A 14,541-nucleotide genomic window follows, 5' to 3' on the forward strand; every position below is an offset into this window, starting at 1 on the left:
AGCATGAGCAACATCTTCGATTAGTGCTTGAACTCTTGAGACAAGAGCAACTTTATGCGAAATTCTCCAAGTGTGAATTTTGGTTGAAGGAAGTCCAATTTCTGGGTCATGTTGTGAGCGACCAGGGTATCAAAGTTGATCCCGCCAAGATTGAAGCTATCAGCAAGTGGGAGACCCCCACTACTCCGACTCATATTCGCCAATTTTTAGGCCTCGCCGGTTACTACCGAAGATTTATTGTAGGTTTCTCTCTGATTGCGTGTCCTTTGACCGCGCTGACTCACAAAGGGAAGAAGTTCATTTGGGAACCCGCACACGAATCAGCATTTCAAACCTTGAAGAAGAAGTTGACCACCGCACCTATCTTATCCCTTCCTGAAGGCAGTGACGATTTCGTCATTTATTGCGATGCTTCGAAAAGTGGTTTTGGTTGTGTACTGATGCAACGCACAAAGGTTATCACTTATGCCTCCTGACAACTGAAGATTCACGAGCGAGACTACACTACTCACGATCTCGAACTTGGAGCCGTTGTCTTTGCGCTCAAATTGTGGAGACACTATTTGTATGGAACTAAGAGCACTATCTTCACCGACCACAAAAGCCTCCAGCACATCTTTGATCAGAAGCAACTGAATATGAGACAGCGTCGATGGATCGAGATGCTAAATGACTATGATTGTGAACTTCGTTATCATCCTGGCAAGGCCAATGTTGTAGCTGACGCTTTGAGCCAAAAGGAGAGGATGGCACCTCTTCGTGTTCGGGCACTGAACATCACCATTCATTCGAATCTCAACAGCCAGATCTGAGTAGCCCAAGATGAGGCTCTCAAGGAGGAGAATATATCTCATGAACATTTAAGCATTCTTGTTTCTCGATTCGAGGTTAGGGATACTGGACTCTGATGTTATGTCGGAAGAATTTGGGTACCCCGTTATGGAAATCTACGGAACCTTATATTAGATGAAGTCCACAAGTTGAGATATTCGATTCACCCCGGAGCGGTCAAAATGTACCACGATCTTAAGGAACAGTATTGGTGGCCCAATCTTAAGAAGGACGTTGCAACTTATGTTGGTAAGTGTTTGACTTGTTCGAAAGTTAAGGCCAAACATCAGAGGCCTTCTGGGTTACTTCAACAACCGGAAATCCCGCAATGGAAGTGGGAAAGGATAACAATGGATTTAATCACCAAGTTACCAAAGACGGTGGGCAGATACAATACCATATGGGTTATCGTTGACCGTCTTACCAAATCTGCACACTTTCTAGCTATGAAGGAAACGGATACGATGGAGAGACTCGCTCAACTATACATCAAAGAGGTTGTATCTCGTCATGGTGTACCTTTATCGATCATCTCAGATCTCTATCCCCGTTTTGCTTCTAGATTTTGGCGTTCTTTGCAAGAAGCCATGGGAACTCGTCTCGACATGAGTACTGCTTATCACCCACAGACCGACGGGCAAAGTGAACGAACGATTCAGACCTTGGAAGACATGTTGCGTGCATGTGTTATTGATTTCGGAAAGGCCTGGGAAAGGTATTTGCCACTCGCCGAATTTTCTTACAATAACGGTTATCACTCGAGTATTAATGCCGCACCTTTTGAAGCATTATATGGCCGCAAATGCCGATCTCCTATTTGTTGGGCCGAAGTAGGCGAAAAGCAAATCACCGGACCCGAGGTAGTCCATGAAAAACGGAGAAGATTGCTCAGATTCAAGCGAGACTTAAGACTGCCCGCGATCGTCAAAAGAGTTATGCCGATCTTAAACGTAAAGACTTTGAATTCAACGTGGGTAACCGTGTAATGTTGAAGGTTGCACCTTGGAAAGGTGTGATTCGTTTTGGAAAGCGCGGAAAGTTAAACCCGCGATACATTGGTCATTTTGAAATTTTGGAACGTGTTGGACCCGTTGCTTACCGTTTGGATATTCCAACTCAATTGAGCTCAGTTCATCCTACTTTTCACGTGTCAAACTTGAAGAAGTATCTTGCTGCACCCGAACTTATCATAACATTGAAAGAACTTACGATTGACAACAAACTCCACTTTGTGGAAGAGCCTGTTGAAATTATGGACCGTGAGGTCAAGACTTTGAAATGCAACAAGATTCTTTGAAATGCAACAAGATTCTGATCGTCCGAGTACGATGTAATGCTAAACGAGGACCTGAGTTTACCTGGGAGCGAGAGGATCAAATGATGCAGAAGTATCCTCACCTTTTCCCAACTCCTCCATCTACCTCAGCTTAAAATTTCGGGACGAAATTTTCTTTAACAGGTGGGTAATGTAACGACCCTGGATTTTCCAACCTTTAATTAATAATGTTTATTATTAATGCTTGCGTGTTAATGAATGTATTTTATTACATTTACTTGTTACCGTACTTGACTTTACATGTCCCGACCCGTCTTAGTGACACACGTACATTACACGAATAATATTTCGGATATTATTTACATTCATGATTAATTTTTATTAATCATTTTTAATTAACTAAGGTTACTAGTTAATTACTTGGGCTTTGTTGGATTAATTTGTAAATTACTTGGACTTGGGCTTGTGATTAATGGACTTAGAAGCCCACCCTACATCCTTAATGGATTATTTAGCCCATCTTAATATGCAAGTATCATACTTAGACTAAACTAGATTAATTATGTTGTGAAGAATCTAGTTACTTGTTCCATTACACCTTGTTCCCATGCAAACACACCTTATAACCATATTTTTGAGCCAAATACATGAAGTAACTTGTGGATTTTTTCCCTTCCCCTCTCCTTGTGAAGACCGTCGGCCTTAGTAGGCCTTGGAGAGTGTTTTTATTTCAAATTTTGTTAACTTATGCACTAGTAACTCATTCCATTTCTCACACACTTCATTCCATACTTCTCATTTTCTCTCTTTTCTCTCAAGACTTGTAAGTAACAAGTTTATTTCTCTTCTTTTCCTCTTGCAAAAATCGTAGCATACCTACATACATCATCATCATCCTTGCTTGTCTTAATACTTGTTCATTGTTGTTGATTTGTTACTTGTTCTTAGTTATTATTTACTTACTAGTTGAAAGAATCAAACTCTCTAGTTTATTCTTCATAACATCTTGTTATTCAAGAACATAAAGAACCTAGGAGAATCAAGTTTATGTTTTTATTCTTCCATAAAACTTGTTAAAGAAAGTTCATGTTGTAAAATCATACTTGAATTCATGTTTGTAAACTTAAAGTTTACTTTCTTAAAGATCAAGATCTTGGCTTGAATCTTTAAAGTATGAACAACCATGAACTTGATACTTGTTTATTTAGTTTATTTCTTCATTTCCTTGTACTTTAAATTCGTGATTAATGCTTAATGATCAAGTATTACTAGTTAATCTTGGTCTCATACTTTCTTGAACTAAAGTTAACTCTACAAGTTCAAGAACATGGAAGTTTAACTTTCTAGTTACAACTTCACATACTTATGAAAGATCTAAGTTTCTATAGCTTATGGTCTACTTATTTTGTCATAAACAAAAGCTTGAAAGCTTACATACACTTTACAAGATGAGAATCTAAGTTTCATAACTTATGGTTTCATTAAAGTAAAGATTCAAGTGTTATAACTTAGGATCTAACTTAATAACTTTAGATCTAGACTTTTTGGTCTAGGATCTTCAAGATACAACTAAGAACTATGTTCTACAACTTAAGATCTTGATTAGTTAGTTTACTTTCAAGTTTCTAGCTTAATATTACTTTTAGAGTTCATGTATGTGTCGGATCTAAGATCTTGATGTAACTTTGGTTCATCAAACTACTTGCAACACTTAATTGATTTGTGCTACTTATCTTAGACTTGAATTAGTGTTATGATGGTCAAAACTTGGTAAATATGATGTAAACACGTCAACGAGTTGTACACTTGAAGCTATATGCATCAAGGATGAGAACCGTGATGAACATCAAGCACCAAGAACCCACTAGAACCCACTGTTTACTGTTTTCTGTAACTGATCAGAATACCTGGGCTACTGTAAAGTTGATTTTCAGTTAGCTCTATTCGAGTATATAATTTTTCATTTAAGACTCGTCGTAATCCGAGTTACGATTTAGGATTTATGGCCCTCCGAGTGTCACTATGTCTTTTAACGTTGTGCTGAAAATTCTGACCTACTCGCACTTAGACCATCGCCACGGTCAAACGAAGACGAGTTTGCTTCTGAAATTTTTACCACAACCAAAGGACTCATATACGGAGCCATAGCCACTAGTCTCACCTTATTTCAGTAGGTATAGAGGTTGTGGTGACTGATCAAAGTCAGCCTTTGTTTTAAACTCTTTTCATGAACGAAACTTACTTTACACCTTTTTGTTTAATGATGATTGATGATGACCTTTAAGACCTAATTTACATACTTTTAAACCTATTGGGACGATTTACTAACTTAGTAACTTTTGACTTAGGTTGAGGACTTTCCGGACCTACATACTTGCTTACTTCCCGACTCAACTTTACTACTACTTTTCCACTGTGAGTTATAGCATCCCTTTTTACTTTAACTATTTTGGGAACTGAGAATACATGCGCATTTTACGTTTTACATACTAGGCATGAGTACTTAAACTTTATATATGTGTGGGTTATACAACGGCATAAACATTCCCTTTAGCTCGGTAACGTTTAGTCATTGGTTTTTGAACCGGTGAACGCGAATCTTAGATATGGATCCATAGGGTTTGACATCCCCACTCGGGCTAGTAGCGCTAGCATTTAACGGGTGTTTAATACTTCATAAACTTACACACTCGTCAAGTGTACTTTCAAGGGGTTATAAACGTTAAGTTAGTTACCAAGTGCCCACGGTTAAACATATACTTTATCATACTGTTTTGAAACGCTCTTTGTAGCACTAAAATCTCGTGGCCTACCTTACATTACTATTATACTTAAACTATAGCTCACCAACCTTTGTGTTGACGTTTTTAAGCATGTTTTTCTCAGGTGCTTAAGGTTAGCCGCTTCCGCTGTTGTACTAGTCTTGCTGTAGACACCCGCTGCTTTAGAGATGTCACCGCATGAACGTTTATCTTGCATTCATAAACATTATTACTTTCGAAACTATGATTTGTAACGACCATTGGGGTCACGTACAATTATTAATTGCTTCTATTCATAGAAGCATACTTTTGATGTAAAACATTCGACGTTGGTTATGACGTCACCTTTTATCATGAATGCAAACTTGTTTTGAAAACGCATATAGTGTTTGACTTTGTAATGATCCTATTGTTGATGGTCCGTACATGATTATTTAGTACGGGGCGTCACACATGCGCTGTTTTTACAACTGCTTTATTAAATGCTTTTGAAATATATTTTGAACTGAGATGCTTTTATAAATGTTTGACGAGATAGACACAAGCAAAACATTCCTCGAATGAATTATTATGCAGACAGAAGTTTTGTGGATTATTAGTTGGACGTGATAATTGCCACTAATTGTTGTGAATATTTTTCCCCTGATCATTATTGCTTGGTAACCTAAGAATTAGAATCGGGTATGACCCTAATTCACGCATATCCTAAAGGTAGCTACCGGGTTTAACACCCCCACCCAGAATGTTCACTAGACGGAAGAGCTAGTCGGCGTGGTGTTTAGTACTTCGAGGTTTATATATTATACAGACGAGATGTTCTGTTTTTGGGGATATTATTTATGCGCATTATATGTTAAGGTCGGTTACCAAGTCAAGCAATGAATGAAAAGTGAATGTTATGTATAGAGAGAATGATTTTATACACAAGTTATGTGTATGATATTTTTGTACACGAGATATGTATACGGTTACTAAGATTTATGAAAAATGGTTTTGTACACGAGATAGGTGTACTGTATTTGAATCTTGTGGTCTATCAAAATGATGAATTTTATTGTTTACGATAAACTTATGAACTCACCAACCTTTTGGTTGACACTTGAAAGCATGTTTATTCTCAGGTATTAAAGAAATCTTTCGCTGTGCATTTGCTCATTTTAGATATATTACGTGGAGTCATTCATGGCATATTTCAAAAGATGTTGTATTTGAGTCGTTGAGTTCATCAAGATTATTAATAAGTAAATTATAGTTGGATATATTATGAAATGGTATGCATACCGTCAACTTTCGATGAAATGAAAGTTTGTCTTTTAAAAACGAATGTATTGTTTGTAAAATGTATCATATAGAGGTCAAGTACCTCGCGATGTTACCAAATGTAATGTATTCGTCCAGATGGTTTAGGACGGGTCGTTAGACCTAAGGTGTTTATCTAGATTAGAACGACTCCTACCTTCGTTATTCGGTGGGTTTTGGACTTGGGAAACGACTGGAATGAAAACACGCAGTTTAGGGTTAATAGAATGAGTAACTTCACAATGGAGGTCTAAACCCGTATATATACTGTCGTCAGACACAGTCGGTCGACTGTGTTTACTCAGTCGGTCGAGTGAATAGACTCACTCGGTCGACTGTGTTGTCAGATTAGCTATTAATATAAAACATTAACGCACACACATAAAGATTTAATAGTCACATTATTAATTGTTATTACATGACAATGTATGTAAACAAATGATATATATAGACTAGGGATTATGCACCAACAATATGTTTATGTTTAAAGAGAATTATCATAAAGAATGAAAAGATGAGTAAGAGAGAAGAAAAGTCTTGTAGTTGTCATCATGTCCTGTGGTTGTTTCTGTGATACGTCAAGAAAAAGAATCAACATGGTTGGTTCTTGTGAGCATGACATGACCATTTCATGGACCAAGCTTCATAAACGTCGGCAAAAAGAATCATCTGGGTAAATCAGATGCCGTTGAAACCTCATCTTTGATGAGACCGAAAATGGAAATTGTTAACCACAAAGGCATAAGAAATGAAGGCAGTTACAGTGCAAAACTCTCAACAACCAATATCTGAAGCCAACTTCAGTAACGAAACTAAGGATAGAAAGGGAAATGAAGAGGAGATAGCAAAAGTTAAAAACTCGAGTACAGGTGAAGCAAAATCATCAAATCCTACACAATGATCGACTTTGATTCAGAAAAATAAAGCTGCTGATGAAGCTAGAGAGCTTGGAAAGTCAATTTTGGTCAACCAGAATGCATCACCACCAAAATACATTGGCGAGGGCAAGACTTAATTCATACATGCTTTTGGGTGATACAAATTTGCTGTACAAATAGTTTGTAAACTTAATTCATACATGCTTTTGGTTTCATTTGGTTTTTATGACTATTATAAAGGTACAAATTATATTCAGATCCTGCTTATTTTCTTTCTTTCTTGTCATTCTGATTCCATCAGAGTTTGGCAAAACAATTCTATTTGTTCCAATAGTCCCTCGTTTGGAGATGATTCAGGAGAAATAAGGTCTATGAGAACCTCATAAACTTTTCCCAGATCATCTGGATAACCAACCATCTTCTTCTTGTTCTCTACTTCGGCATCTTGAATGTCGTCTGAGTAAACACGTTTTCTGCAGGCCTGCAACAGGAGAAAATAACACTTTAACATATGCAACAGAGCATTTAAATTTATGAGTGTAAATAAATTGATTCAGGTTATGGTTTATCTCTAAAAGGTTTGAATTAAAGAAAAAAAAAATTAGGAATAAGGAAACAGATCAAATGGGTCAAAAGCCAAGTCAAAAGTTTTAAACCTGTTAATTATTTTTTATTGTTCTTTCTAAGAGCATACGGCATACCTGTTAAACCTTATATTTGACACAGAAATTGTTCATGAATATGACCTTCAAAATTTTGAACAACAAGTAAATTCAACCCGACCCCATTTGGACCTGACTCATTTGGATCCAACCTATTTGGACCCGAACCAAACACTACCCAAATTTACCAGCCTGTCTATTTTACCACCTTAACATAAATTTGTGAAACTTTTGCTCTTATCACCTGGAAAAGTTGATTTAGGCAAGCAATATTTTTGGAGTTAAGATGCCCTGAATGAAGAAGCTCTCGAAATAATAGCACCATCTCACGAGTTATATTACTTGGTGACAGGTTTTGAATAATACCACTTATGCAAGTATCATCAAATACAGCAGACATCCATTTAGGAACCTGCTGCAGTTTTGGCAACGAAACTGCAATATGAACTGCTGGTTTATGTTGAATCATGATCGATTTTGTTGCCAAACCTGGAGATGCTAGAATCAATACCAACTCTTCAGTTATCAATCGATACCAATTATCTTTTTCAACATGTTTTTCCCATTCAACAGCCATTGATATACAAAGGGCACAGTTATTAGCAACTCTAACATCACTGTGGAAAACTAGACCTTGTAGAACAGAGGTTATAGACCGTATATGATGGGCATTTAGTGTGACCGTACTGGATTCTTCCCTTTTTCGTTCTGTTATTCTCTGAAATAGTTCAAGAAGACAATATGAAGATACCAGTTTAACTGGATTAGCTCCAAAATGCAACAGCCTGCACAACTCCTGGCAACGGATGCTGATGTAGGATAGCGACTGCTGATTACTGATGTCACCACCCAGTAAGCTTTGTGTATCTTCAATCCCGGGCAGAACAACATGCACACTTGAACAAAAGCAGAGTGTTAATAAGATTGAAAATGTATACATTAGTTCTGAGATAGAAATAGGAAGAATAATAAATGTGAACCTTTTTTGACAGAAGTAGTTTAGTAAGAGCATAAATATCAGGTTTTCTCCAGTTTTTGTTGTTTCGTCATGATCGAGCAATGCGGGTCCTTTTAAACAAGCGTCATGGATGGTTTTATCAACTAGTGAAATCAATTGAGTGTTCATAAGTATGGTCTTGGAAGCTTCAACGAGGTTTTGGTGGAGAGAGTGGTGCAAAATTAGAGAAAGAATGCCCATTACTAACACAGCTTCCTGAGTGCACTCGTCTTCAGTATTTGTGGAGATCAGGTAGTGTATCAACTACAAAGATACAAGGCCAGATTAATGTCAAGGTAGCAAATATCCCTACTCGGAGTACTCGGTCCGGAGTTTTTAAGGAGAGTAATGTTGACCAAGTTTGACTTTACCGAGTTTTGACCAATTTTCCGAGTAACCCCTAGTTTTGACCAATTTTCCGAGTAACCCCGAGTTTTGACCAATTTTCCGAGTAATCCCCAGTTTTGACAGAGTTTGACTGAGTTTCGCCGAGTACTCCCCGAGTTGCATAAAACGAAGTACTTGTCGAGTAATTCCGATTTGCAACACTGATGAACATTTAAAGTTAATTCAATGAGTGGGTCAAGCGAGCTGGGTAATGGGTCGAAAGAGGTCGTTATTTAGTATGGACTGTCTAGTTTGGTTGATCCACAATCACTTTCTTTTTCCCTTCATATTAAATTGAAACTTCAGGTAAATTATGATAATATTATTATGCTACTCGAGTGCTTATTATTCTTTTGAAAAGCAATTTAGAATGTTGTGTGAACTAGTATTGGACTTCAGTTGACTTTTAACCAAGGTTGCAAAAATCGCTACTCGGGGAGTACTCGGCAACTCAGCGAGTACTCGGATGTTGACCAAGTTTGACTTGAGCTGTTTTTGAGAGTTTTGACTGATTTTTCGAATAATCCCGAGTTTTGACTGATTTTCTCAGTAATTTCGAGCTTTGACCAATTTTGACAATGTTTGACCGAGTTTGACAAAGTTTGACCGAGTACTCGCCGAGTAATTCCGAGTTCTGCAATATTGTTTTCAACCTCCTCAGTCCGTTCTGCTAATTCATCATTTAGCTATTGTCCGTATTTTACCCATTAGAAAAAAACTACAACCCACACAGACATAAGTAAATGGGTCAAAGCACCCTTCTCTAAGATCTTATTAAAAAGCTTAACAAATGGTTGGTTTACCTCTGTTGCTACTCTAATCCACACTTCATCGTCTGAAACTGATTCAACTGAATGTAATATAAAAAAGACTAGCTGACAAGTAAGATTGAATATATCCGTTGAAAGATAATGATCGTGATAAAGATCCCGAATTGCAAGAGCTAGCCCATTTAAGCATAACTGTCCCGAAGCAGCTGGAAATAAGACCATAATTGCTGCAATCATATATAACACTAAAGCAATATCATGTTCTTGTCCCCTTTCTTCAATAAGCTCACTCAACAAACACACCAGTATTTTGGCTGCATAGTTGTCCCCAAATGCAACCAACTCAGCAAGTTCTTTGAGTTTTACAGTTTCAATATCATTACAAGCAACAATCTGATTCGAGATGATACATCTTCTACACCACTTTAAAATCTGGTTGGATAAATATTTACAGATTCTTTCTTGTTGAAACAACCATTTCAGTGACGTCTTGTGGATTCTAACTGAAAGAAACTCGCATTGTTTTTGTTGCATAAGATGGAAGAGGGTATTTTCGGCATCAGGACTATATGGTATTTGGTAGCTTATCTTGGCCAAACCTCTATAAAGACCGTACAGATTTACAAGCACTTTTATTATCAGTGGTTTCACAAAGCCGCTTAAGATCTCAGAATTATTAAGTAAAATATATTGCTCCAGAGAAGCTAATACCATCCTATCATCTGCAAGCCTAGAGACAGAAGATTTGAGCAATTAAGCACCAAGATTAAGAGGGTAAAAACACTTTACATTCACTGATAACATTTTCTTTTTCTTGTAAAAAATACTAAAACATCAAGTTTCTAAATGATTCAACTACTTTTTCTAAAAAAAGTTGAAATACTGTTTGGCAAGATAATCATATTAACATCAATAAAAATATTTAAATAAATAAATGTAACTTAAATGGGTCAATTTGGTTACTCGGTCGGGACTTTTTAGGGAGTACTCAGCAACTCGGGGAGTACAAAGGGGAGTACTCAGATATTGACTAAGTTTGACTTTAACCAATTTTGACCGAGTTTTGACTGATTTCTGAGCAATCCCCAGTTTTGGCCAATTTTCCGAGTAATCCCGAGTTTTTGTCGTGTTTGACCTAGTTTTGACGGAGTTTGACCAAGTTTGACTAAGTTTGACCGAGTATGGCCGAGTACTCCCCGAGCTGCGAAAACCGCGTACTTGCCAAGTAATTCCAAGTTTTGCATTACTGAAAAATAGCTTAAAAAGGAAACGTGTTGAAAGTCACCCAAAATACAGTGGATAAAACCACCCAAATCATTTCATTAGGGAAGTTGGATTTTCTTAAGAAAATTTAACAAAAAGTAAGTCAACACAGCTCTCCCCCCGTCTGGATACATATATAGATATATAATATTAACCCACCAACCCACCCAAATTACCACCTCTATAATTACAACAAAATAATGTCTTAGTTACCTGTCATCATACAAGGAGCTGGTATATAGTATCAGCAGAACTGCAGACTGGCAACAGAAAACTTCCTGATTGTGGGACCCTTTCTGCCCTAACAAAAACAACAAATCCATAGGATCACAAGGAAGATCCAAAGCAACATCTCTAATGAATTGGCCGGATTCATCTCCAAAAAGCACGTCCAATATAGAACTCAATAAGAAATAAACTCTCCATTTCATCTTCTCTGTCGGAAAAATTCCTAAACATCCAAACGAAAAACTGAACCACGAGGATGAAACCATAACATTCACAAATTCCTTCGGTTGGAAACCAGACTGAATCAGTATGGAGTGAAATAGCTCAAGTACACCCAAAATAATATCCTCATCAACCTCGTTAACGTTCATGGTAACCGATGGCAATAATTTCGTTTCGCATATGTTTAATATACAGTCACGCAACCCCGTATAGTTAGAATCTGTTGAGCTCCCTTCGAAACTATATTCATATGCCTCTTTCAGTAAGTAATGTGAATGTAGCATTTGACCACTATGTTCACCATAATAATTCAAGCAAATTTCAACGGTGTATCTTGAAGAATCTTGTAGTGATTTGGCAATACATGAAGTTTGATAAGAAGATGGAGATTTCATTAGAGCAACAAGAACTGTGCAAACTAAGGTGAATGTTTCTGGAAGCATGTTAGCCTCACCATCAACATGTTTCTTGAGCATTGTTTTCATAACAAGGCTTATTTCTTCAATACTTGAACTTGAAATTATTCCAGGGCAGTTTGAAAGACATTCTGATACAAGATTTAATGATTGACATTGAGCAGGATGATATGGAACTTCAGCAACGTAACGTAGGACGGGAATTAGAGTTGTAAACCCGATTGCAAGCCTTTGTTTGAAAGCTACCTCTGCAACCGATAAGAGATCGAGAACCTGTAGGGACGAGATGACAACAGAATCCTTTTTGCACCCTGTAAAACATAGAAATAAAGGTTTTACAACAACTACACACTTCAGAATGTAGACCCAAATTAGGTAGTGTCTGGTTTGAACCTACCATATAATCTTAGAACTTCAAAGACATAGTCAGCGATATTCTCTTCAACTAAAGCTTCGACCTCTTTTTCTGAAACACCTCCACAAGACATATACTGAACAATTAAGTCCAATGTAGCAGTTTGAACTTCACAATCTGAAGAAAGCAAAGGCCCTTTTATGGCTTCAGCAAACAAGACATTCAGAGGAGTCTTTTCTAGTTCATGATCGCTTGTTTCCATAAAATTATCTGCTTCAGTGTAATCCTTGGTTACATCATTCTCCAAAGCAGCCTCAAAGAACCCTCTGCATGCTAGCACGGACAATAGCGCTTTACAAAAATAACAACAAAAAAATGTTAAAACTATAATGATGAATGAATACACAATGAGTCATGCTATATCAACTATCATAAGTTCTTTGAGGTTAATATAGAATATTAACCTGTTTCACTGAAAATTTTAACAAGCAATCTTGAGATTAATTATCCAAAATCCAGGGCCATGTGTTCTTCCATACGAATTCGGCTCAATTATTCAAGAATTATATACGTTGCAGGCAAAGTATAAAGTTCATCAACATTCAAAGAAATTTATGTAATTTGTGTGCCAAAATGTTACTGCAGTGGTGAGTCTTAAAATAAGCCACCAATTGTGATCCATTGTAGTAGTTAATCATCACATTGTAAACAGATGGCATCCCAGCATGAACGCATGTTAAACTAGGTATATAAGGTGAAGAAGCATGGAAATACATGAAAGAAACAGTTTCATATCATGGAGTATTGACAAACCTACACAGTTCATGCGAACATCATCACGATGAGTCTTCAAAAGTACTTCTAATGACAAGCGTAAAATCTTCGAAGAATGGACACACATGACATCACCTTTTCTACTACCTGCAAAGTCATACTGCGTAGACCATATTTTATAAAGAACAAACAGAATCTCGCCTTGGATCTCTTCACTGCATTTCAAGAGATGAAAACAGTAAAGCAATAATGAAGTAGAATGACTTACACAAGCCTCTGCATAACTATGAGTACAGTCAAACTTTTACCTAGGCAACTGGAGACCTGTTACAAGGTTCAGATAAAGTGCATCTTTATCTTTGATATAACTGTATGCATCGTTCTGTTGAGAATCCAACAGAATACCTAAGCAGTGTAGCTAAAGATTGAAAGTGTTAGCTCGGAATTAATCCACTTAATACGAAACGTTTCTACAAAAGCCAGCAATTATCAATAAATGACACTAACTAGAAAAGGTTGTGTATTAGTCATATTGGATAAAAAATTTAAACTACTACATAGCTCGAATATTGGTCCTGTGTCCCTTAAATATGTAAATGAAGTCAGTTTTTAAGTGAAATCGCAATAATCGATACACAAACACAAGTAAGCTAAATTCAAAATTCTAATATACAATACAAAGGAATACAGTACCATATAAACCTGACGTCTGCTCCAGGATAACGAGCCAGAACACAATTGATCTGAAACCCTAGCAACGAACTCACCGTAAACCGTACATTCACCAGACTTACACAACTGATTAATCAAATCAATCATCTGTTTCGCAAGAGGTTCGTCATCGAATGAAGAAACTGCAGTTACAAGCGGCGAAATGAGAAAGTGAGGATGAAAAGTGAAGAGGTTGTGAGCAAATTGAGGTTGAGAGAGAGCGTGAGAAAGCTGCGAGAATGCGTATGAAACATGTACGGTTGGGGAATTAGGGTTTGAAATTAGATTCGATAAACAAACTAAACAAATTGAGCCGCCTTCAAGAGTTTGGAGTATTAGAGATGAAGTATGGCCTTGTGAGCATGTTAGGTATTGCTGGTGCCGAAGATGTTGGTCGGAATCTGATCGTTGAGGATGATCGGCGCCGGAGTAGTACATTGTTTAGTTTATTGTACAGAGTAATTATTTCCCGCGTGATGGTAAATTTAATTCTTTTAAATTTTAAATGAATAATGAATAATATTTGAATTGAATTTGAATTTGAATTGGTGGTTGCTCGTAAATTTGTGAAATCAAAAGGATGATGAAGATGAATGATACAGTAAATGACAAGATTGCCCTTTTAACGTTTAAACCTTCGTTTTGTTTGCCCATAAAATTGTGGGAACAAATTTTTATAATTATAACGAGCATGAGATGCATTTATCTTT

General features: G+C 37.0%; 1 protein-coding gene across 1 annotated transcript; it reads right to left on the reverse strand.

The window, feature by feature from the left end:
• Positions 1 to 7,205: 7,205 nt before the first annotated feature.
• Positions 7,206 to 14,269, reverse strand: LOC139897583 (protein PUTATIVE RECOMBINATION INITIATION DEFECT 1-like). The gene is made up of 9 exons (XM_071880278.1): positions 13,814 to 14,269; positions 13,429 to 13,538; positions 13,160 to 13,335; positions 12,389 to 12,697; positions 11,339 to 12,302; positions 9,896 to 10,592; positions 8,689 to 8,969; positions 7,953 to 8,604; positions 7,206 to 7,527 (listed from the first exon to the last, which is right to left on the reverse strand). The coding sequence occupies exons 1-9, from the start codon at positions 14,267 to 14,269 to the stop codon at positions 7,330 to 7,332; spliced, it is 3,843 nt and encodes a 1,280-aa protein (XP_071736379.1). The 3' UTR covers positions 7,206 to 7,329.
• Between the last annotated feature and the right edge of the window lie 272 nt (positions 14,270 to 14,541).

This window comes from Rutidosis leptorrhynchoides, chromosome 3 (assembly GCF_046630445.1).
Source record: "Rutidosis leptorrhynchoides isolate AG116_Rl617_1_P2 chromosome 3, CSIRO_AGI_Rlap_v1, whole genome shotgun sequence".
Lineage (NCBI taxonomy): Eukaryota > Viridiplantae > Streptophyta > Magnoliopsida > Asterales > Asteraceae > Rutidosis > Rutidosis leptorrhynchoides.